Here is a 24,598-nt window from a genome sequence, read left to right as displayed (position 1 = left end):
CAAAACATAGATTAAAGGTGCTGAAGAGATGGCTCAGCAGTTAAGAGCACTGACTGCTCTTCCTAAGGACCTGGTTTCAGTTCCCAGCACCCACATGGCAGTTCACAACCATCTGTAACTCAAGTTCTAGAGGATCTGACTTCCCATTCTGATCTCCAAGGACACCAGGTATGTACACTATGCACACACACATACTCAGATTAAACACCCTTACATAGAATACAAAAAATAAAGGAACACAGTAAAAGGAGCAAGAACCAGATGTGCACTGGGCGGTGCTCACTGACCTGGAGGGGTAAAAACGGTTGTTTTCCTAAACCTGGGCCCATGGTGCTTGGGAGTAACCAAGCCATGGTTACTTTCTCTCTGGCATATGTTGAGCCCCTTTTCCAGGGCTGTCCCAGCTCTTCCAGCCCTTGTCCACCAGCTTCTTTTGCTCCCGCCTCTGTCTTGCCCCAACCTTCGGACCACCTATTCTGACAAGCTCTCACTCTGGAGGCTATTTGTGTCTCACCTGAGGAGAAGGGCCGGTGGGCCTGGGACCTCCTGGTGAATGCAGAAGGGACAGGCGAGGCGGCTTGCAAATGATGCAGCCCATCCTGAGTCTATGTGAGGCGTCACCTCAAGTAAGGTGGAGGCTTGTTGGGGATAGTATCAGACCACACAACTTGCAGATTTTTTTTTTTAAGACAGTGTCACTCAAGTAACACAATCTGGCCACTTTCCCCACTCCTGCCTCTACTTTCCAAGGGCTAAGTTAACATCTGCACCATTATTCTGGGCTTCAGCCTGGAGATTTCCAATGAACACACAGGTTTGAATCAGTATCAGCTGGATGCTCATCTGTTTTCTTCTCTCCAGTGAGGATCAAGGCATCCGTTCCTGATTTGAAGATGGCCTTTGTGCTGACAAGATGACCTGACTTGAGTCATTGCAAAGGTGCCCTTAGGGGAGTCTGCTTTGTTCCTAGGGCATTGACACCTGGAAGGAGAGGCAAGGAATCAAAGAACCCAGTGGCCCTGGAAGCAGCTCCTTCAGTCCAGAACCAAGTCTTTTGCTGCCCCCAAGCATGATGGCTGTCCCCAGAAGCCAGGGCTCACCTAGTAAAGCATATCCTCAAACTCCAGCTGCAGGTAGCGGAGCAGGCAGGATGGCAGGGGAAGTTGAAGCAGTGCATGGGGCAGGCTGCCCTCCAGGTGACATCGGAGTGCACAGCGGCTAAGGTGCTGCAATGACCTGGGCTGCCTCACCAAGGCAAAGAGGGAAGAGTAGAACCCACGGTGCTTCTGGAGACAGGAAAAGGGGCTCAGTGAGGACAGCCTTGGACAACCAGCTCCCATTTCTTCTGACAGGGACAGGATGGTGACTCCAAGAACCTCATAAAAACCCTCAGAGATCTCTCCAAAAGGTATATTTTTTCTAGAACACGAGTAGGCTGCTGGATAATTTCTGTGGAAGACTGACAAGGCTGACCCTTAGGGAATGGTGTCTCTCAGGGCCATGCTGAGTGATGTGTTCAGGGCCCTGGACACTGACCTGCATAATTTCAGGTGGTACCAAGCCCTTGGCCTCCTCAGGAAGCTGCACCACACAGTAGGTGTTCATCAGCACCTCGATGGTCCTTGGGGACATGCACCAGCGTTCTAGCACCTGCAAGAGAAAGAGATTCATTAGGGAATCCTATCAGACCACATAGGTGATTCCATGACAGCTGTAGGGTCAACTTTCTCCCCCAGATATAATGAAGTTCTAACAGCTGATCTGTATGTGATCTAGTTTGAAAATGAGGTCTTATTTACTTGATTCTTTTTATTTTTATTTGCTTATTTAATTTTAAAGATTTTATTTATATTTATGTATATGAATGTTTTGGCTGTATGCATTTCTGTGTACCACATACATGCACTGCCTGTGGAGGCCAGAAGAGGACATTAGCTCCCCCTGAAACTGGAATTAGAGATAGTTGTGAGCTGTCATGTGGATGCTGGGACTCAAACCCAGGTCCTTCAGAAGATCAGCAAGTGTTTTTAACTGCCAAGCCATCTTTTCAGCCCCTTTTTATTTATTTATTGATATAGGGCCTCATTATATAGCCATGCTAAGTTACAGGCAGACCTCAAACTCACAGAGATCTACCTGCCTTTGCCTCCCAAGTGCTGGGCTTAAAGAAGTGTGCCATTATGCTTGGCAAAATTTTGTTATCTCTTTCTTTCTTTCTTTCTTTCATTATTTATTATGTGTCTTATGTGTCCGTGTGTGTATGCTAGTTTGAGGGTGCCAGCAGAGGCCAGAGAATGGGGCCAGATGCCATGGAACTGGAGTTACAGGCTGTTGTAAGCCACCCAGTGTAGAGGACCTTTAGTTCTTGAATGCTGGCATCACAAATTTGCATCACTGCACTCAGTTTCAAAACAGGACTTTGCAGATTCAATCAACTCAATGGTTATTAGGGTGGTCTCTATTAATATGGCAGTTATTCTGACATGAATGACAGGGCTTGGATGTAGCTTTGTAATTTGCCTAATATTCATGAAGCCCTGGTCTGATTTCTAGTACCACATAAACTGTGTGTATAATGAAATGACTGCCATCCCAGGAATCAAGAGATGAGAAGAGGAAGATCCAAAGTTCAAGGTCACCCTTGGTTCTATCACAAGTTCGGGGCCTGTCAGAAGAAAGGTGGCCCCATGAGAACCTCAGAGCAATATGCAGACAAGCCAAGGGATACCAGGGAATCACCAAAGCTAGGAAGAAGTGTACAGTTCACCTCCCTTGGAGCTTCCAGAAGGAACCGATCTCGCCAGCACCTCTATTTCCAGCTGCAGTCTTCAACACTGGGCAGGAGGACAGTCGCGCACGGCGGCCCAGCCCTGTTGTAGTGCTTTGTTGGAGCAGTGCCAGAAAACCAGCAGTTGTGTTTCTAATGTTCACATGGCTTGTGCCAGATTCTTTTTCTATCACTTTGCAGTCATGGACCCTCAATCCTCATTTCTACCGGATATGGACCGTCATTGTCCCCAACTTAAAGTGAAGGGAATTGAGGCTTGGAGAAGTTACCAAGCCATCCAGGTGGTAATGGGCCATGCCTTTAATCCCAGCATTCGGGAGGTAGAGGCAGGAGGATCTCTGTGAGTCTGAGGCCAGCCTGGTCTGCAGAGCAAGATCCAAGACAGACTCCAAAGCTACACAGAGAAACCCTACTCAAAAAAGCAAAACAAAACATAAAGTCATGAAGCTTAGCCAGACTGCAGTGCCAGCAGGACATGGCTGGCACACAGGCTCTTGGCTACCAATTACTACACTGCCTCTCCCGGGCTCTGTCCTGGACTTTCTGCTGGGGACATAGCTCCAGTGGTACAGGGCTTGCTTTCACACCAAGTATTTGCTTCAATTTTAAGTACCATTTAAACTTGGGGTGGGGTGCAGGCCAGTCATCCTGGCACTGGGGAGGTAAAGGCAGAAGGGTCAGAAGTTCAAGGTCATTTTTGGCTACACAGAGAGTTTGAAGCCTGTCTGGGCTACATGAGACCCTTCTCATAGAACAAAAGTCTTCCCTGGAGAGATGCCTCTGTGGTTAATAGCACTTGCTACTCTTGAAGAAGATGCATCTACATGGCATCTCACAACCATTGTAACTATAGCTCCAAAGAATCTAACGCCCTCTTCTGGGCTTCTGTAGACAGCAGGCATATACGTGGTGCACAGACAAGCATATAGGCAAAATACTCATACATATGAAAATGTCTTAAGTTAAAAAAAATCAGACATGCTTTTAACCCCAGCAGTTGGAGGTAGTGAAACTGCCATGTGCTATCTCCCTGGGGGGTATTTCCACACATAACCTGCACCTACACAATCGTACACTGCATACACTAGGAACCTGGAAACCCCTGCTTCTCAGGAGAACACCAGTGACAGGTGGCGTGGCGGCAGAGACCTGTTCAGGCACAGGAGACCCAGGAGCCAGCATTTCATGGGCCCAGGGCCTCCATTTCTTGTCCCATCTCTGGGCAGCGCTTATGGCAGCCACCTCAGCCTAGCCTGCCCAGGACTTCATTACATCGCCACTGCTCTGTGCCCTTCCTCCCTCCCTCCAAGGAGTACCCGGGCCAAGTCCCACCCCCAAGAAGCCCAGGAAGCCCAGGAGGCTCAGGAGGCCCTCCAGCCCTCACTGAGGCTGGGCCAGCTGCTCTTGCTCTCTCCCTCGCCACCTCACCCTGTATCCTGGTGTGATTCCTGACTGCTTAGAGCTTTCTCGTGTACCCTCCTCACCCTAGAGCACCAGCTAACTCACCCAGAGCACCAATGCGTAGGTCACACCCTTTTCTAAGGTAACACCTGTGAACCATATTTCCTACACTAACCCTAGGATGTAAGGACCACACACACTTTTTTTTAAAGATGAGGAAACAGCCACAGAAGAAGAAGCAACCGGCACTCAGTGTACCCTGCATCAGAGCCTATGCTTTCCATGCTCACCAGGCTTGTAGGCCGCTGGCAGGCTGAGCAACCCAGTGCACACGGTCTGGTAGCCACTGGCCCTCTCTGTGCTACAACACTCCACCCCCTTCAGCAGAGGCCATGCTGTGCTAGGAGCTTGGGAGCCAAAGACTTGCAGTGACTTCCATACAGCCACACAAATAAGTGCCAAAGTTAGGGACCCATCCAGAACTTCAGCATCAAGCGCAAGGCTTCAGTCTTCTGGAGAAATGCTGAAGCTGGCATGTCACAGAGATAGTCTCAGAGTCATCTAGAAAAGACTAGAGGGGCTGTAGATTGTAAGAAAGGGACAAATGGTGTCCTTCACTCTTCCAGTCACCCTTTTCCCTGAGACAGTTAAGGGCTGGAGCAGGCTGGTGGGGGCAGGTATAGGGGTAGAGGCAGGGGTCTGGAGATGTCTGCTGCTGTACCAGGTCCTTCCTGCCCCTGCCTGGCGGGGAAATCATTAGCTGTCAGAACCACAGTCAGATTACAGGGAATTGCTTGTCTCCTAATTATCTGGTGTTAATAGGAGATTAATTAGTGTTAATTGTTGATTTTCTTGTATTTTCCCAAAGGGGAGACCAATCTGCCGAACTCTCGGGCTGTTTAATTATTTGGTCTTGCTTAGGAATCCAGACAGATGCTGCTAGGTTTGTGAGCAAAGAAGAGAGGCAGGGACAGCAGGGATGTCTCCCGGGAGGAGTGCTGGGCTGGCGGGGACCTGCCCATAGCTGTCACCCTCCCAGAAGGCCAATTTAGCTTTGAGATACCCCCTTTGAGAACAACTGTCTCCACTCCAGGCCCAGCAGCCTCCATGTTGCAATGTAGCTCAACGTGGCATGGGCCAAGCCCCTTCCCAGTTCACTCTAACCCAGGATCTCAAGTAGAACTCACTCCAGGGACATTGATCAAAACGAAGGGGACAGTGAAAAGCATGTTCAGAGGGTGGTGGCAGCTAGCAGGCAGAGGTGGGGGAGGGGTGTCCTAAACTTTCAAAAAGTAGGGTTGTGTTCCTTTGCAAATGCTCAGAGCAGATTCGAGTTCTGTCCTCAGGGAGACTCTCCCAGGTCCCGGGCACATTTTGCTCAGCTGATCTGCTGCTATGTCAGCAGCAGACTCTTATCTTGTCAGCTCAGGGCTAAAGAAGGCCCGCCCCCAAGCCCTGGCTGCTCCCCTCATTGGTCCTGGCTCTCCTGTCTCTTCCTATCTTTTGTAACTGTCCCACAGTCCTCAGTCCATCTTCCTCACATGCATGCACACTCACACACACATACATGCACACACACACACACACACACACACACACGATTGCTATTGCTGTATACCCTTATTCTTAGGTCTCACTTATTGTTGTTGAATGAAAGAAGAAACTAATCTATCTGCTCAAGTGCTCCAAGTTGCTTTGAGAAGCAAACACAACACAGGTCTAGCTCTCCTGGTCCCCACACCATAATGACCTTCTCCCTAACCTTCAGCCCCATACCTCTGTACCTTGGGAAGTGCCCCTGGCCAGACTCGGACAGCACCATGATTGAGTAGAGCTCGCACCATGAGCTCAGGGCTGTGGGCCAGGGCTGTAGCTGGACCTTGCAGAGCACAGTGCAGAGGTGTATGTCCCCCATAGTCCATGGCATTAGCACTGACACCACAGGACAGGAGCAGCTCCACGACAGCTGAATGACCCCGGCGGCAGGCCAGGTGCAGGGGCCGCTGCTTGTCCTGGTCAGCAGCATCAGCATCTGCCCCAACTGAGAGCAGCAAGCTACACAGTTGGAAACAGCGGTTGGTGGTGGCCTCAGCATCTGCGGGGGATTGACAGCGGACATCACAGGCAGCCAGCAGTGGTGTCCAGCCTTCAGCATTGCGGGCATCAGGACATGCACCCCATCTTAGAAGCAAGTCTGCTAGTTCCACATGGCCAAGCCGGGCAGCTATGTGCAAAGGAGTCTCTTCTCCATCTTCAGACCGACCGTCCACATGTGCCCCAAACTTCAGGAGCAACTCCACACACCTAATCAGGGAGAGACAATGTAGGTGAGGAACAATGCTGCATTTTTGCTGGTCTGAGCACAGCAAACACAGCGGGGACTATAGGAATCTCGTGGCTCTACACCCTCCTTGCATCCAAGCTTTCCCAGAAACAGGAGGCAGAATCAAAAGTGGACCCTCTGTGCTTGCTCTCCAACTCCTGAACTCAGATGATCTCTTGTCTCTGCCTCCAAAGTTCTTGGGTTGCAGGCAGTAGCCATCGAAGCCATGGAGTGTGTGTGTGTGTGTGTGTGTGTGTGTGTGTGTGTGTGTGTGTGTGTACACGTGTTCATCGGCATTAGGTCCCCTGAAGCTGAAGCTGGAGTTACAGGCAGTTGTGAGCTGCTTGATATGGGTGCTGGGAATCGAACTCTGGTCTCTGCAAAAACAGAGCTCTTAGCTGCTGAGCCATCTCTTCAGCCCCAGCATAGTGGCCTTAAAACCAAACCCTCAGGGGCTGGAGAGGTGACTTAGCAATCAGGAGCACTGGCTGCTCTCCCAGAGGACCCAGATTAAATTCCCAGCAACCACATGGTGGCTTACAACCATCCAAACTCCAGCTCTAGGAAATTCTACAGCCTTCTTCTGACCTCCTTAGGCACCAGGCACACATGGTACACACACGTATATGTAGGCAAAACATACACATAAAATAACCTTTAAAAACAAAACTAAACCTGAATTCTTTCTGCAGGGATCATCCCCCACATCCTCATAAGAATATAAGTCACAAGGAGTCACCATGTGGTTGGAATGTGTTCCTTGGATGGCCCAGCCTCAGTTCCTGGTACTCTATTACTCTCACATCCCAGGGGACACCAAAGCCACAAGGACTGGTAACCTTGCACAGGCTTATACATTAGTAAGAGATGCAGCTGACGGGACTCAGCAATTAAGAGCACTGGCTGCTTTTCCAAAAGATCCTTGTTTGGCTCCCCGTACCCATGTAGAACCACCATGGTCTACACCATGGCATGGAAATTTTTATGTGTATTTTGCTGCAATTACCTATTTAATTTTTCAGTAAGGCTTCTAGATTACTTTTTAAATTACATCTGTGGTTCACTTGTTCTCTCTCTCTCTCTCTCTCTCTCTCAGTCGGCTTTTTGTTTTTGTTTTTGTTTTTGAGACAAGGTTTGACCCGAAACTTGTTACTTAACCTACTCTGTCCTAAAAGTCACTCCAGATTCTCCTGCCTGCACGTGCCAGTGCTAGTACTAAGGTGTATGTCACTATGTCCTGGTTCACTTTGGATTTCTATTGGACGGTGCTGGTATAGAATATTCCTTTTACTGTAATGTCACTAACCCCATGAAATCCTCTGGGGGTGAGTGAGTTTAACAAGGGGACAAGGTTCATAGGAGGGGCCCAATGGATGACTTGTCCCTTTCTGCAAGGCATGCAGTCATGAAGGGAGGGCATGAGTTCGTGGGGTTTCTGAGACCCCTCCTGTTCAGATTCCATGGTGATTACAAAGTGGTGAGTGGGTCTCATGCTCTCAGGGTCCTGAATCACAGGTCAGAATCATTTAGGTCAACATAAATGAATATCTCCCCATAGAAGATGAATCACAGACATACTTGGACGTGCCAATAACTTTCTCATGAGCTTAAATTCGTTCTTTTGTTGTGCTTGGGATGTGACCCTGGGAAACTTAAGCAAGCACTCCATCACTGAGCCACACCCTTGAACCTCCAGCCCTGGAACCTAGTCCTTTCCCACCTCAGTATGCAGTGAACTATGGCCTTGAACTCCTAACCCTCCTCTCCCCCTCTCTCACGATGCTGGCATTATAAGCACGCACCATGAGGCCTAGTCCTTAAGCTGTTCTTGAGCCCACAGATGTGAGCCTACCCTGCTGATGTGGGAATCCAGCCTGCCACTCTACCCACTGGGATTTACTCAGTCCTTTATAGTCTGTTTGGGACTACTGGACAGGTTCCCTGTGGATAGGACCATGCTTAACACAATGCCTGGAATATTGGATGGGCAAAGAAAACATTAAAAATTTACAGCAATACTATCTTCTCCATTTCAAAGCTGGTCAGAGCCCTCAGGGAAGGCCACGAGGTTGGGCCCCTGTTCCTGCTCTCCATTCTCTCTCTCCCAGGGGAGCAGAAAAAAAAAAAAAAAAACCCACCTCAAGCTGGTGTTGTTGCTACAGTTTCTTAATTGGGACCAATGGATGTCTTGGGAGTGAATGTATATTGACCCCACCAGCACATCCTGCCCCATTGAGAATGGATCCAGGATGAGAGGTCACTCACTCAAGGATACCAGGGCCCCGACAGAGATGCAAAGGGCGTTTCCCGTCCTGGTCAGGCATGTTGGGGTCAGCTCCCGCCACCAGCAGTGCATGGACACAGGCGGAGTGACCTGCAGTACAGGCTTCATGCAGCGCAGTGCGGCCTCCAGGGGCACTGTCTGGCCTTGCCCGACGCCTCAGCAGCAACCGCAGAACTTCAGTATGACCACGGCTAGCTGCCACATGCAATGGAGTGGTCAGCTCCTCTTCATATGTTAGAGACCAGAGTCCTAGGAAGAGAGGGACGGAGGTAAAGGGCTGCCAGGCAAAGGGATGAAGATGGCAGAGGTGGGATGAAAGAACCCAAAGTTCGTCTGAAGCTTCCCCTCTCCCGCTCAGACCCGTCCATGCCCCGCCCATACTCAGAGCACGGATGTTGAAGCGGAAATCTCTCCATCGCTCTGGGTCGCTGGTATCAAAGATGGAGTCTGGAGCCAGGCCAGTGCCGGAGTCTGCGAGGATTTGAGAGACAGAGCCCACATCCCCAGCCACTACTGCCTGCCAGAAGGCAAGGGCAGGTCCTGAAGCTGTGCGGGTGATGATGGGTCCCAGGCCAGGCTTAAGGTGCTCCTCAGACTCTCTGTCAGGCTTCTCCACCAGTCTGGCACAGAGGGTGTGTCTGTCACCCTGAGGCTCTCCCTGGCCCCTGCACTCCTCTGGGGACCAGCTCATGAGCATTCGGAGAAAGGGAGAGGATCAAAGGGGCAAAGGAAGAGGCTATAGGTAGAGAGGATGAAAGGAGGGGACACAGGAAGATAGGGCAGAGGCCTGGTGTCCCTGGCTGGAACCTGAGCTGGCCACAATGTCCAGCAGGAGCTATTCTGGGATCCACATGACTTCTATCTTGGGCCAAGGTCTAGATTGTTGGGAAAGTTTAGTGTGGGGGAACAGCAGCTAGGGACTTCAACTTGCCCTCAGTCCCTGGAACCTGTGTTCCTGAGGCAGCCAGCCCAGCTCCCATCTCAGGCCTCCCCCCACCCTGCCCCTCACCCCTCTGGTAGCTGCTCCAGCGAGGTTCAGCGGCCTGACTCTCCAACAGCAGGTCAGCTGTGCTGTGTGGGGGGAACAGGTCCTGCAGCCTTGCCAGGTCCCCAGTGTACAGTGCATTCTGCAGAGCCATGTCACGGCACAGCAGTGGCGATGACCGAGGGGTCCTGCAGGCGGAATAAGATGGAGCTCTCCAGATCTGGCAGGTAGGGGCAGAGGGGAGGCACCCCAGACGGTGTCTTCTGTGGGCGGGGGAGCTCCTTCCCCCAGGCATAGCTGGCTTCTAGGAAGGAAACAAAGGAGCAAACGAGCCACACTGAAGTTGGACTGTGCAAGCAATGGGTCCCAACCAGGGAGAGCCCAGTGTGGGAGGGGCAAGAGAGCTGCCAAGCCAGCTGGCAATGGCACTGGGCTCCGAGCCCCCATGGAATGCTCCCGCTGAAGAGCGGAGTGCTGGGGAAGCAGCCCCCAGCTTCAGTCCCGTGGCTGAATGGCATCAAGGTTGATGCTCTGCCAGAGCCATTGCATCACAGACAGGAAAAGTTTCCAGAGGAGGGGGTGTGCCCAGGGACACACAGGTAACTTGCCCTAGAGCCAGGACTGGATCTAAGGTCCTTCCTGCTTGTCACTGGTTCTTTCACCAAGTCAGCTCCAAATGCCTAGTTTGTGACTCCAAGGGAAGCTGCTGATCCTTGTCCCTAGAATACAAACTTCTGCTCCTGAACCCAAAGGAACCTGGTAGAGACGAGCATCAGAGACTCTCAGGAGTTCTCTGGAAGACAGGCTCCATCCAGGAAAACAGGGTCAGTCCTCAGGCAGCCAGAGAATCACTCCACACCCATCCCAGCTGCTGACCTGCTCTGATCCTCAGTGCTTATCCTAGGTGCTGACCCCCACTCCCAGTCCAGGTACCAACTCCCTGCCATCCATTCTTAGTGCCAGCCCCCATACACATCCCAGGCACCAGCTTCCTCTGCCCATCTCAGGTGCCAACTTCACTCTCTGAATGACTCCCATCATCTCCTACATGGCATCTCTACCCCTCCATAATTGTAGTCTTAGCTGGAAGTGATATAGGAAGCCATTCAGCCCAGAAAATAGAGACTGCTTTTGCTGAGGAAGGCAGCGATAGGCAGGGAAAGCAAAGACAAGCTCTTGGACTGGGTTGTGTTGAGTCTGCCTGCTGTGGGCTCTGGGCTCACACCTGGTCTGGCTCACACTGACTAGGCACCATGGTCACTGACTTGACTTTTCTCAGACCTGTGGTGATAATATTATTTATGATTTAATAAAGCTTGCCTGAGGTTATGGAATGCAAAGCTAGGCACAAGCCACAGAGGTCAGGCAATGGCGATACACTCCTTTAATCCCAGCAACCATGCTAGTTAGCCATAGAGCTAGACGGTGGTGGCACACAGCTTTAATCCCAGGACTCAGAAGACAGGCAGATGGATCTCTGTTAGAAGAGCAGATATTCAGTCTGGGGCACATTGAGGGCAGGATTGATTCAGTCTGGGTAGAGCTCTGTTTAGCTGCTTTGCCTATCTGATCAGCAGTTTGAACCCCAATATCTGTCACTGGATTTTTATTTTTCCAGTTACACAGACCCTCTCTGTACAAGGTTGGCATGTCTGCCTCCTGAGAGCACTGCATCTTCTTTAGCCCTTACTGACACAGTAATCCTGGCCTCTTGAGTTTCCCACCTACTAGGAGGAGTCTGTTGGAAAGAGGTTGTAATAATTACTTTTCTCCTTGCCGTGACAAAACAAAAACAAAAAGCCACCACCCCCAACAAAACCCTACACAACAACAATAACAACAAAACAACTTTGGAAGTAAGTGTTTATTGTGGCTCACATGGCTCACAGTTCAAGGGAACCCAGCCCATGGTGTTGAGCAGGTAGGCATCAGGAACATGAGGCAGCTGGTCACATTGCTTCCGAAATCAGGACGCCCAGAGTGAAGAATACTAAAGCCTAGTTTACCTTCCCTTTGTGTTTGCTCCAGTAACCCAACTCATGAAATAGCTCCATGCACATTTAGGCTAAGTTTTCCCACCGTAATCAACCCAATCTACAAACTACCTCCAGATATAGCCAGAGACTTGTATTCAAGGTGATTTGAGATCCTGCCAAGGTGACAGTCAATATTAACCATTCACCATCATGGAGGGAAGGGCACTCAGGGCATTGCTTCTACCCATCTCTATGGTTCACCCAGCCCCACGTCTACTCTCACCCAAGTACCCTCAGCTCCTTCAATCCCTTGCCCTACCATAACTGAGTCCCAGATGGGGAAGACCTTAGAGGGTACCCTATCCAACCTCTCCTTACTTCATGAAGAAGAAAACGCAGGCTCAGACAGGTTGCAGAGGGAGTGGTTGCCAGTGGGCCATAAGCAGGGCTAACTCCCTTCTCAACTTGGTTTTCTCCCTTTGGATCTTCTCCCACTGGCCCCACCCCGCACCCACACCACCACTTAAGTACCCTGAGCAAGTGAAGTAGAGAGTGAGCACAGGGAATGACAAGATAAAGTCCCAGGTGTGGTAGGAGGGGCTCTGGCAGCCCCACCAGAGGCTACATGATCCGGGCAGAGAGGTGAGGAAAGGGGACAGGGCCCAGGGACAGGAGGGTATGGAGATGATAAACAAGAGAAGAGAGCCCTCAGGAGCCACCTGGGCCTTTATGTGTCTGTCTGGCCTCTTGAGCCTGGAGGCGCCACCCATCCACCACAGCACACCCCACAGACAGTGGGTATCACCTCCTCCTCTTCTTCTCCTTTGCCAGCCTGGCCTCCTCAGCCTCCTGTTGGTCCTTGCTAAATTTCATATTCTTTTTTCCCAGTGGAGTCTTGAAATACCATTCCTGGGTTGGCACAGAAGCAGGGATCTATTCAGTCCACTGGTTGCAATCCTCCTTTCCCCGCGCAATCTCCTCCCATCATCCTCCTGGATTTGTGGGGAGGGTGTCCCACCACAGCAAGGGCGTCTCCTAGTCTCTAGGCCACAGTGCCAGCCATTCTGCAGAGGCACACGCCCTCTTCCCTCCACGCCTACTGGCCTCTGTGACTCCTAATGTTAACCTGCCTCCGAGGATGGTCATGAAATCAACAGTGGCAGCTAGTGCCAGCAGCCCAGGTGGCACTTTGAAGTCTCTTTGCTCAGGCTCCTACACCAGGATCCCTGGTGTTACTAGTTCCTTTCCCAGCAGAAACCCAAGTTCCTTTACCCCAGCCATCTCCTGGCAACAGGGGAACAATGGGAGCAGCCCCGGCACGCAGAAGGCTGACTAGGGCTGGCATTGTCGATCCCAGCAACTTCACCTTTAGGGACTCCTCTTCTTCCCTGTACACTGGATCCAGCCTTGCCAGGTGCCCCACAAACTCAGAGGCAACCAGTGGCCTCTTGGACAGTTGAAGGAGCCGCCGCTCAGTCAGCACTGATTGGATGGCTTGTAGAATGTGACCAGGTGTGTAGCCATCAGACACCCTAGACAGGGCACTAATGTCCAGACTCCGGGTCAGCTGTGTCCCCCGGTTCTCTATCATGCGCTTCCAGAGCACTGCAGGCAGAGAATAGTGTGTAAGGGTCAGAGGGCATCAGAAGAGCCAGGCCCACAGCCTCTGCCTGTGCCTAAGCAGCTACGAGGCCCTGGAGAGCAACGTGTTTCTCCAGGAAGGTATGGGACCTGGAGGGACGGGGTGTTTTAGTTACACACCCAGTGTCCTGCCAGTGGCCATAACACTGAGGTCAGGAGCCAGTGAACCTGGCTGCCAGTCTGTGGCCTTTCCAGACCTGTCATTGGGAGTGAGAGCTGAGGCTCAGAGCAGCAGTGGGGGATGGGGAGGGCAGGGGTCCCTGGGTTCCAGGCCTCACCATAACGGGAAGCATAATCTGGCCGAGGTATGAAGAGGATGCGCTCGTAGAACCGGCACAGCCCCTTCAACTCAGCCAGCTGTGGGCGGTTGGTAGTGCCTATCAGCATCACACGGTCACCGGGGCTCAGCTGTCTAGTGGCTTTCATGAGGTCTTTCTTTATTCTCTTTGGGTCCAACTGTTCCAAAGAGGGAAGGTTGTAGGCTTGAGACATGGTGACTGGGCCTGTGAGACCCCTTTTCTCAGAGCACGTGGCCTAGGCCAGTTCTGAGTGTCACCGGCCTTTTAAAGCAGGCATGACAAGAACAGAGAACACCAGCAAGATGGCAGTTTAGTTTTCAGTGATTTGAGCAGGATTTCCAGTCTCGTCCCAGGCTCTGGCTGCCCACCACAGCCCTTTCTGCCCACATCCCTCACCTTCCTTTCTTCCTTTGGGACCTTCTTATAGAAGGTTTTCTCAGTATTTCCAATCCAGATGACAGAGGGCTGGAAGACCCGGGCCACCTGGATAGGTTGGAGCAGAGAAACCAGTGTCAGACATACTAGACAAGGGTCACATCCCCACCCGGGTCAGACCCCAGCAGCTGACCTTGCAGTCCCTAGCTTCTACTGCTCTCCTCTTCCTCCATCTCCTCCCCACATTGCCCAGCACAGGGGCTTCAGGGGAACCCAGGATCCCACAAGGGTTGCTGGAAAGATGTCGGTACAGGTCCCTGTATCTCAGCGTTCAGAAAACCCACCCTGCCGTTGTCTCCGCTCTGAGAGACCAACCCTTGTGCCGGTCTCAAGGCCGCAGACCTTAAACACAATGTGCACCAGCAGCTGTGCCCCATTTTTTCCGGGGTATTTGCCCATCACGTTGCCAGGTGACAGGTCAAACAGGTTGGCACCGGTTTCTGTGCATACTGCATGGACCAACATCTTCTTCCCCATTCCAGAGGGTCCCACCAGGAGGATGGAGCGGACATGGGGAGCCATGGAATGTATGTCGTGGGAGCCTGGGAGGAAGTAGACAGGGCTGTGGACCAAAGTTGGGTGGTGGGTGGTGGGCCTAGCAGTTCTGCCAGGCCTGGGGCTGAGAGGGGGAGATGCAGGTCTGGGCTGTGCTGCCCAACACCTGAGCAGCTTCCCCCCATCTGCGGCAGCAGCCTGCTTAGCACCTCCCATGGTAGGGAACCGTGTGCTTTCTATCCACATTTCCACCCCTGGGTTATGGTGGGTGGTGGTGAAAGGCACATGGCACACTGGTTTGGAAGCTCCTGGCCTCTGGCATTAATAAGCTTTCAGGGTTGCCCTTCTGAAAAACAAGACTATAAGATGTCACTTGGGATTGAGCAAGTCATGGACTCACTTGCTCTCTGGGATGGCCCAATCTGAGTGTAACTGCAGAAGAATCTGTGAAAGTCAGGGGTCTTATACCCATTAAGGGTGGGGAAAACCAGGCTTGCACACTCCCCTCAGCCACGCCCCCTTGGTCCTACACAGCCCTGGTTTTCACTGGGGTTCTCACCCAGCCGAAGAACCCCATACAAGGCCACGTTCTGTCGTATGTCAAACAGGGAAGGCATGGGCATCTTGTTTGCCAAAGTCAGCGTGGACCCAAGATAGAGGCAGTCACCTGTGAGGGACAGGGAGGGGCCACCTGATGAATGGCACAAGCGTGGGTGTGTAAAGGAGAGCTCTGCTGGAAGAAAGCACACAAGCGTGGGTGTGTAATGGAGAGCTCTGCTGGAAGAAAAGCAGAGGGGCCTCACCAATGTAGTCGCTCAGTGTCACCAGCACACTCTTCTTTATAAGGCCAATGACAACCAGCTCTTCAAATAATGAGTCCACAGACCTGGTGGAGAGTTGTGTAGAAGGATCCCACAGACATTAGTGGGAGGGGACAAGGGAAAAGGAGGGGGTGGGGCACTGTAGGCACAAGAGGAGTGGAAGGGTCCTCTGGTAACATTCTGTAATCAGAAATGTCAACAGAGCAGCTGGGGCAAGGGTGGCGCACACCTTTAATCCTAGCACTGGGGAGGCAGAGGCAGGAGGATCTCTGTGAGTTTGAGGCCAGCCTGGTCTACAGAGCGAGTTCCAGGACAGCTAGGGCTGTTACCAGAGAAACCCTGTCTTGATAAACCAAAAAGAAATATCGACCAAGCTTTTAGACAACCAGAATTAGAAGATAAGGTCCCAGCCACCATCAGGGGGCAGGTAGGAGCCGACGCCCCCCGTGACAAATGCCCACCAGTCTTCCATGTCCACAGTTTGAAATTTGGATTCACTGCAACCCTCTTCTCCCTCTTCCCAAGCAAAGAATAGATGAATGCCCTTATGAGTTGTGGTTCTCAAGCAGCTGGCATTATCAGGTAGATTCTTTGGTGCCCTCAGTGTGGTTAAAACAGGCACAGATTGAAAGGACAGAGCCAACCAAAGGTTGGAGAAGTAATATGTATGATGAATCGTGTGTGTGCGCGCGCGTGCGTGTGTGTGCGCGCGCGTGCACGCGTATGTGCATGCGTGTGAACATGCATACTGAAGTCAGAGGTCAACACCAGGTTGCCTTCCCTTGATTGCTCACTCTCTACCTTTTCTCTTTGAGACAGGTCTCTCACTTTCAGTTTGAAAGTCAATCAATTTTGCTTGACTAGCTAGCCAGTGAGCTTCAGGGACCCACTTGCCCCCCCCCATCCCCCAGGTATGCCCCAGGCAGGCAACCACCAAGCCCAACTGTTTTGATGTTGTTTGTTTGTTTGTTTGGTTTTGATTTTTTAAGATAGAATTTCCCTGTGTTGTCCTGGCTGTCCTGGAACTGGCTTTGTAGATCAGGATGGCCTCGAACTCATAGAGATACTCTTGCCTCTGCCTCCTGAGTGCTGAGATTAAAGGTGTGCACCACCAACACCCAGAGGTGTTTTCATTTTTAAAGGCACTTGGTGGGCAAGGTTAGGGGTTCAGCAAGATGAAGTAACTTCCCTACTGCCACACAGCAACAAAACCAAGCCCAGAAACCAGGGTTTCCACCCTGAACCCCCACAACCCCACACAGTGCAAGGCACGTGCAGCAGCATCCGCTACCTGTCTGGGGTCAGATCTTTCTCCTTCTTCCTCTTCCCACTCTTCTTCCCAGCTTTTTTCTGGTGGGCAATGAGTATACAGGTAATCCCTTTCTCTCCCCTGCTCACCCCCCAGGCACCCTCTCCTCCCCAGCCCTCTGCCCTCATCTGCCTTTGGAGCCTTCAGGGACCTGCCCTCCTCCTTGTCCACCGCCAGACGCAAATTCTTCAGTTCCTGTCTCATCAGCTCATCCACCTGGGAACGTGGCAGGGTGTGTGGTGACGCAAAAGGTGAGACGTGGGAGGGGACGAGGAGCCACAGGGGAGCGTCAACAGGAAGGGAAGGAGAAGACAGCCCCCACAGCCTCCCCACTAGACTCCTCCCCTCCATTGCTCCTGTCCACACCAGCACTGAGTTCACAGGTTGTTCTCAGTGACATGAGAAGCCACCCTCATCAGCCATTAACATGGATGGAGTCCACAAAATAGAATTGGAGCCAGAAATCTACCCTTCAAAATCTCTGGGACTTGAGCAGCTTCAGGCTTTATGCGGGCTGCTGGAAGCCACGGTCCTACCAAGGGTGGGACTGAAGGATGACACACCCCTTCCGGTAGTTAGCCCTGGTACAGTCATGAGGGCGGGGTGCAGCTTGCCAGCGCCAGGCCCACCTGACTGGCTCTGGGCCCTCCTCCTGCTCTCACATCTTTACTGGTCCCTGAAGGGGAAGGAGACAGGGGGAAGCCGGGGATGGTGTGGGTGATGGGACACCAGGGGGAACCTGGCCTGTGTTGCACACCTGTGCCCGGATCTCTAGCTCTACTTCCTTCCTTTTTTCTTCCCGGAGGGTCTCAGAGTCAAAGTTCTGGCTGGGGTGTTTGTTGTCATAGCGGCTCTTCCATATACCTGACCACAAAAAAAAAAAAAAAAAAAGGCCAGAGAGCAAGAGAGAGGAAAGAGACTCCTAAGACTCCTAGCTTTAACATCTTTAACATTCTCACCCAGGCAACCATCACTCACTCCTTTAACATCTTGCCTTTCGTCCACCATTGTCACACCTGTAACAGGGCTCTGAGACACTCCATCCCCAGGTCCAGCGCAGCCCTAGCCCTCCCCTTCTTACTTGTGTATTCCTCGTGGCCAGCATTAATTACAGGGATAAATTTGGATGGCAGCACTTTGAATGTCACATCTGGTTCCTGGAATGGAAACATGAGCCCAACCTTTCCTCCTGACCTGTGTCTACAGGCAGCTAGGAGGACCCTCCCTGGGAGCTCTCCCTCCCTGCCCACCAGCTCCTCTGCTGGGAGCTAGCTAACCTTCCTGGCCCTTTCATCCTTGATTTTCTTTTTCTTCTTCTCCCTTTTTTCCTTCTCTCTTTCCTTATTCTTCTCTTGCTCCTTCTTTTTATTCTCCTGGGCCTGTGTCTCCAGTTCTCTTCTCACCTGGATCCAACAACAAGCAGAGCTCTGGAGACCGAGATTTTCACAGAAATGGGGGAGTCCAACCAAGTGTGCTGCTGGCTCACACCCGAATCCCAGCGCTCAGGAGGCAGAGGCAGAGGCAGGTAGATCTCTGTGAGTTCAAGGCCAGCCTGGTCTACACAGTGAAACTGTCTGGAAAATCAAAACAAAACAGGAAGAACCCAAAGCCTGGCACAGGCAGACCTGGGTTCTCACAGCCGGGGGAAACTGCCAAGGTAGAGACAGCTGAGTGTTCAGAAATGGCGCTGGGGGGGGTGGGGGATCAAACAAGAAGAGAATGCTGAGGAGGGCCCTTCTCATCGGAGCTCTTGCCCACTTCCAGGGCCATGTGACTCTGGGCCTCAATGGTCTCTCCAGACCATTCCCTCTTCAGGGCCATCGCTGCCTTTAGTCCCATGCAGTCTCTTTAGCCACTCGTCTTTCCTCTAGTCACAGCTATCTCTGTTTGGGCTGACACTTCCCCATCCACTGCCACATCCTCAGCTCACATTCACTGTTGACTATAATCCCAGGCTGGACCTGTCCCTGTCTCAAGAGTACCTGCTCTGGAGTCTTGTCTGCAAAGATCAGGTAGGATCCACCCGAAGCCTCATCTGGATAATCAGGGAACCGACCAGTAAGGGCACTGAGTGGATACAATGTAGTTAGATAAATGAGTGGATAGATAGATAGATGGGTTGGTAGAGTGATGGGTGGGTGGAGAGATGAGTAGACAGGCACATAGAGGGCATGGCTGAATAGACAGAAGGAAGGATAAATGATGGAAGGGCAGAGAGATTTGGGATGATAGAAAACAATAGGTAGTTTAGAATGGAAAGGGCAGACTGCTATGGGGCCGTTCACAGTCCTGTTCCCACTTTGTCCTGGCACCTTCTTTTCTCAAGTGGGAAGTCAGTTGTGGAGATGGTTCTTATAGTGGGGCTCAAGGTCTAGACCAAGAGTGTTAGAAAAAGGTGACAGTTGATGGAGAACAGGTTGGGATGAGGTGAGCGCTATTCTGAGGACAATGGAATGAGAAGGGATGAAGATAGAAGGTTGGGTCAGCTGCGGCTATGGACACTGACTGGCACTCAATAAACCACTGTCGGATTTGATCCTTCATCTTCTCCTTCATGTCAGGTCCCTCAGTCTCTGTGAGAGAATCGTGAGTCTTCCCTATGGCATCCTGGAATTCCTCTTCCTTTTCTACCTGCCGGACCCTCCGTGACTCCTCCCCGAGGAAGGCCTGGGTAAGGATGCTCAGGCGTGTTGTCTGGTTGGGCGAGGGGAGCTAGGGGAGGTGGAGAGAAGCCAGGGGGGCTCAGGATTTTACATGGGATGGCCCACCCCCATGTTTGCACACACACACACACACACACACACACACACACACACACACCTGCCCCCACTCATTCCCCAATACATCCACACATTTGCCCAACTCTTGTGCACATGCCTTCATGTGCAACGGGCATGCCTGCATCAGGAGAAATTGTGTTTGGAGCTGAAATTTGTCTGTGTAAATTACCCTGGTAATGAGTTTGCTAGATGCATCCGGGCTGCCCCCCCCAGCAACCCTCCCCCTTGAGCCTGGGGCCCCAGCCCCCATGCATGCCCCGCCCGGCGGCCGAGTTGGCAGCCGCTCTCACAGCCACTTTCCCGCCTCATTGGCTCCCAAATGTATTTTAAATATCACTGTGCGCAGAGACAATTACTGAAAACGCTGAGCTCACACTGTTGATGGGCCCGGGCGGCCGGGCTCATTCCTCACCCACTGCTCTTGCCCCCACCCCTGCTTCCCTCCTGGAGGGCTCCATTCTGCAACCTCTTAGCAAATCTTTGACCTCTACTCATACTCAGCAGTACCCTAGTAATCATCCAACCTGCACCCCAGAAAAGCCTTCCTTTTAGTCCCCCTGGCCTTGGCCTTGCTCCCTCCTCCCATCCTTCTGCCAGCCAGGTCTCCACAGGATCAGGGCAAAGCTCCTCTCCCTGTGACCCTTGCCATGAGGGAAGGGTTTGAGAGCAGAGGACACTTTAAGAGAATGGGCTGCTCACTCCAACGTGCATCATACAAGGGTCTCAACCCCTTCCCAGTGCATGCCCTCATGTGCAATCGCACTCAGCAGAGCAGAGAAGCTCATGTGGGGAGCCTGTGGGGAGCAAGTGGGGAGCCTGCAATCTTAGCATGGCTTCCAGTGGTTCCCTGAGACTAGAAGGAGCCTGAGGGTACCATGGGGTGCTCTGCTGGTCCCATCCCTGCAGCCTCTCCTTCCAGCTAGGGCAGGGATGCAAGGTTCACGATGCTCTGCACCATTATTTTCCTGTGCTCACCCCCACATTTGAGATCCTATGGAATGCTCTAGAAGGGGAATGAGTGGAAAAGCCCAGTAAGTCCCCTGTCCTTCTTTCTCCGGCAGGATCTACTGCCCTGCCTCTGTGGACCCTGGGATAGTGGTGCAGAGGATGCAGACAGGGAAGGAGGAGCCCTGTGTAGGCCAGGGAGGGCTTACCATGCCAATGAACTCCATCTCCGTGCGTCGATCCTGCTCAATGCGTTTCCTCTGCAGGTAACCTTTCCACACCTGGGGGCGGGGACACATGCCTCTCAGATGCTCTCCAGGCCGTGTGACCTCAGGCCTAGGGGGCAGCAGCAGGGGTGTCTCCTAAGGTCTTGGCCCTTGATGTTAGGGTGGCATTGGAGAAAGGAGGGTGGTGGACAATCCTGGAGCTGGAGTTACAGATGGATGTGAGTTGTCATGTGGGTGCTAAGAACCAAATTCAGATCCTTTGCAAGAGCCGCTGGTGCTTTTAACCTTTCCAGCCTCTCTCAACAGTTTTGACCTATGGGAACTGGGCTAGAGATGACAGACCATGTCTCTAGGACCTAGGTACAGAGTGGCTAGTGTGCTTTCCTAGGATATAGGTACAGAGTGGCCAGTGTGCTTTCCTAGGTGCAAGGCACATCCACCCCAAGACACCTTTGGCACTTGGGCTCACTGAAAGATAAGTTCCAGGTTTATCATCAAGCTGTGGACCACAGACTTGAGGCATCTTCACTCCTGGGATTAATTACTGAGCTCTTCCTAGGAGAGAGGAGTCTACTTCTCTCTATTATACCCTGTCTCTGCCACCCAGGGTTACCTTCTGTATGACAATGGCTCCCTGATCCTGACTGAATTTCTGTCGCCCATCTTCCCGAATCCTCCTATCCCGTTCCTCCTCTTTCCGAATCTCTCGCATGAAGGTGGCTCGTAGTCGGCCCTGCCTGGCCCGCTCAGCACTTTGCACTAGAATTAGAGCCTCAGTCCGGCTCATTCCTCGGAAATTCTGGCCATAACAGGAACAAAAGAAGAAGACATGGGGAGAGCTTGTACCCAGGATGGCAGCTGAGAGATCAGTCACCGAGGATGTATTATCAGTACATAGTCCTAAGCACTGGAGATCTCTCCTGCAAGGTGCTGGAGGGCTCCAGGGAATACTTAGGCAGTCTTGGAGGAGGTTGGGGATTGCCAAGGAACATTCTGAAGTGGAAGTGGGGCAGGGCAGGGCCTGTCTGTCCTGGGGAAAGAGGTGTAGGAGCACACTGGCAGGGATGGAGATGTCTGGAAGAGACACTTTTGCCCCTCTCTTTGATTGTCAGGTGATTGAGACAATGAACCCCAAGGAATTAGAATTTCACCCAGGAAGGTCATGGGAGGAAAAGGAAAGTGCTGGAAACCTGCTGCCAGTCCAAGGGTCAGCTTGTCTCCCAGAAAGAGAGAGTTGTAACAATTTTTTAGCCCACCTTGCAGCAGAGACTGGAGTCCAGACAATGGTGAAGGGTGGGACTTTTTAGGGACTGCTTAGTTATGCTTATTTCTGGCCCTGAATCTGGTGTTATGACCCTGAAGATGAACTTGGAATCACAACTCCGTGCCTCTTCCCAAGGTGGTCACACTGAATACATCACTATAAATCTAACTAGTTAGCGGAGGGCACACAGCTGAACCCACCTACTTTGTTAAGGCTTTCAAGACTCAGGTGCTGACCTAAAGGACTCTAGCGACATTACCTCCTGAGACATCAGTGGCTCCAGTCTTGCCAGGATCTCAGCCAGCATCTGCTGTCGTGCCTTCATAGCGCTGGACTGCTCCAGCTGAAAATATTTCGGGATGGGGACCTCCAGGTCTGCCTTTAGCACAATATGGGGAGAAGGAGGGTCAGGAATTAGAAACCCAGGCCCTCTGGCCATCTGCTGGGTTTCCAGCCACATCTATACTCCCTGACAGCATCTCCCTCCCACCTCGAGGCCTGGGATGGGAACCTTACAGATGCTAGTTTATGCCCTGAGTCACCCCTTTCTTATCCTGACCCACACCTGATTGAGATGAATTCTGAGGGTACCAAACCCAGTCGTGCCTCAGGAGCTACAGGGAAGCAAGCATTTGATATGATAGTGCCTTTATCATTGTGACTCCTATGTAGGTACCTGGGATCTTGGGAACCCCGCTCCCACATCCCACTGCCAAGTCCACTGAGAGCTAGCCGAGGAAACCTTGAGGCTCCTTTGGCTATGGAGAAAGGACTGAATCCTGGCCTTGATGGGACATGACTGGAGACTGCCTAGGGCTGAGCTCTGAAACCTGTACAACTTGGCTGTGCTCACAAGTCTCTGGGGATGTTTCAGGAAATAAGTGCGGATTTAGCGGGTCTGAGACATTACTCTGCGTTTCCAACAAACTCCTAGGTAATGACCAGGGACCATACTATCTATCCTTCCTTCCTTCCTTCCTTCCTTCCTTCCTTCCTTCCTTCTTTCCTTCCTTCCTTCCTCCCTCCCTCCCTCCCTTCCCTTTTTTCTTTCTTTTTAAGTTCTTTGAGACATGGTTTCTCTGTGAAACAGCCCCAGCTGTCCTGGAACTCACTTTGTAGACCAGGCTGGCCTCAAACTCACTGAGGTCCACCTGCCTCTGCCTCCCAAGTGCTGGGACTAAAGGTGTGCACCACCACTGCCCTGCTAAGGGACAATACTTTCAGAAGCAAGCCTCCATAAGCCCTCCTCACCCATCTCCTGAGGTTCCCAGGTGTTCTCAGATGCAGTGTGAGGCCCCCACTTCCTGAGAGTCTAAACTTCAACCCTCATCACCCTGCTCCTTAAAAGAATCTCCTCTGGTCAAGGTCCGCCCAGTCCTGACCTATGACTCCGCACAGGCCCAACCCTCCAAACCACACCCTGCCTGGAGTGGCTGCTTACGCACTGGGGTCAGTTTGAGATCCTGCAGCACTCTGTCCAGGCAGTGGGTCTCGCACAGGTCAACACGCACCAGCTCATCCTTGAGCTCCAGCACTCGGCCTGCCACGCCGTCCAGCAGACGACGCAGCAGCCGGCGCTTCTGCGGCTGCACCATCTGGTCGTAGGCCATGTCGAAGCGGCGCAGCAGCCCCAGGTAGTACAGGTAGAGCACCGAGAGCCTGTACTGGAAGCTCTGCCGCTCCCGGCTGGGCACGGGTTCCAGTAGAGAAGGCTCTTTCTCCAGCACCTCTTCCAGAGTCACATGGGAGGCCTCCCAGAGGCGTTGGTAAGCTCTAGGGAGAGTGCACTAGCTGTGTGCCTCACCGGCATTACCAAGGGCACAGAGACAGAGGTGCTGCCTTTGGGGGACTGTGAACTTGGGGGGCAAGGGGGAGTGAAGCTCTTCATGGTGTCAAAGTGAATTTGAGTGAAGTAAGGGGCCGCTGGAGAATGAGTGGGCACGGATCTGCCTTGGAGGGCTTGAGAGTCTGGGAAGTCAATAGCCTGGGCCTGGGTGTTCCTGTGAGGAGGGGAGTCTAGAAGCAGGAAGGCCTTTGTAAGGAAGAGTACTGCCCCATCCACTTTGCAGTAAAGGTCTGGAGCTGTGGGTGAGATCTGAGTGGAGAGATGCGTCTGTTCCACAGAGTCCTGGGTCAGGAATGAATTGTCCAGGGGAAGTCTGCAGACTGAAAGCCAGTCCCAGGCAGGCCAACCAGGGGCCATGGGAATGCCCAAACCCACCCAGGGCCTGCCAGAACCCAGCCTCCCTGTCCGCCTGGGTCTTTCAGGTCAGTGAGGTCTTTGCTTTTTGTCCCCTTTAGCCCTGGACTCACCCCTCAGACATGGTGTCTTCAGCCCCTCAATGCCCTTTGTGAGCCGGTGGGACTGCAGAAGCTATGCCAGGGCCAGAACAATCTGGCTTGAAGAATTCTGACCCATTGTACCCATGTTCTAAAGCTGAGGGGTGGGGCTTGGAAATGCAGGCTTGGGAACACTGTCTAGGAAGACACCCCTGAAGCTGCACACTGAAAGATCCTTGGGCACAGTGTGGGACAGCTGACACTTTTCTTGTACCTATCAATAAAGTAACAGTCTGTATTTGATGCTATCTATGTGTTTGGGGGGGGGGGGCAGAGTTAGTACAT

At 52.2% G+C, this 24,598-nt stretch overlaps 2 protein-coding genes across 2 annotated transcripts; both read right to left on the bottom strand.

The window, feature by feature from the left end:
- Positions 1 to 1,100: 1,100 nt before the first annotated feature.
- Positions 1,101 to 9,555, bottom strand: Asb10 (ankyrin repeat and SOCS box containing 10). The gene is made up of 5 exons (XM_051203243.1): positions 9,178 to 9,555; positions 8,778 to 9,045; positions 5,974 to 6,493; positions 1,537 to 1,650; positions 1,101 to 1,286 (listed from the first exon to the last, which is right to left on the bottom strand). The coding sequence occupies exons 1-5, from the start codon at positions 9,491 to 9,493 to the stop codon at positions 1,101 to 1,103; spliced, it is 1,404 nt and encodes a 467-aa protein (XP_051059200.1). The 5' UTR covers positions 9,494 to 9,555.
- A 2,907-nt stretch (positions 9,556 to 12,462) lies between these two features.
- On the bottom strand, positions 12,463 to 24,362 carry Iqca1l (IQ motif containing with AAA domain 1 like). Its single transcript, XM_051203242.1, has 19 exons — positions 24,287 to 24,362; positions 23,419 to 23,746; positions 22,233 to 22,352; positions 21,323 to 21,508; positions 20,692 to 20,763; positions 19,264 to 19,469; positions 18,740 to 18,824; positions 18,035 to 18,160; positions 17,839 to 17,914; positions 17,515 to 17,621; positions 16,890 to 16,973; positions 16,740 to 16,798; positions 15,431 to 15,513; positions 15,187 to 15,294; positions 14,475 to 14,674; positions 14,094 to 14,180; positions 13,677 to 13,854; positions 13,124 to 13,362; positions 12,463 to 12,666 (listed from the first exon to the last, which is right to left on the bottom strand). The coding sequence occupies exons 1-19, from the start codon at positions 24,295 to 24,297 to the stop codon at positions 12,559 to 12,561; spliced, it is 2,463 nt and encodes an 820-aa protein (XP_051059199.1). The 5' UTR covers positions 24,298 to 24,362; the 3' UTR covers positions 12,463 to 12,558.
- Between the last annotated feature and the right edge of the window lie 236 nt (positions 24,363 to 24,598).

The sequence above is a fragment of the Phodopus roborovskii genome, unplaced genomic scaffold (assembly GCF_943737965.1).
Source record: "Phodopus roborovskii unplaced genomic scaffold, PHOROB, whole genome shotgun sequence".
NCBI classification, from domain to species: Eukaryota; Metazoa; Chordata; class Mammalia; order Rodentia; family Cricetidae; genus Phodopus; species Phodopus roborovskii.
This window is presented reverse-complemented; position numbering and strand designations above follow the sequence as displayed.

Bases quoted from the DNA above. Each gene is read 5' to 3' on its own strand.
- Iqca1l (XM_051203242.1), bottom strand. The intron at 17,915-18,034 runs GTTAGCTAGCTC...TTTCCATTCCAG, and splicing joins AGGATGAAAGGGCCAGGAAG to GAACCAGATGTGACATTCAA. The intron at 16,799-16,889 runs GCAGATGAGGGC...ATTGCCCACCAG, and splicing joins GGTCCCTGAAGGCTCCAAAG to AAAAAAGCTGGGAAGAAGAG.
- Asb10 (XM_051203243.1), bottom strand. From the start codon at position 9,493: ATGCTCATGAGCTGGTCCCCAGAGGAGTGCAGGGGCCAGGGAGAGCCT. The intron at 6,494-8,777 runs GTGAGTGACCTC...CTCCCTGATTAG, and splicing joins CGGGGCCCTGGTATCCTTGA to GTGTGTGGAGTTGCTCCTGA. The intron at 1,287-1,536 runs GTCAGTGTCCAG...TCCTGTCTCCAG, and splicing joins TACCACCTGAAATTATGCAG to AAGCACCGTGGGTTCTACTC.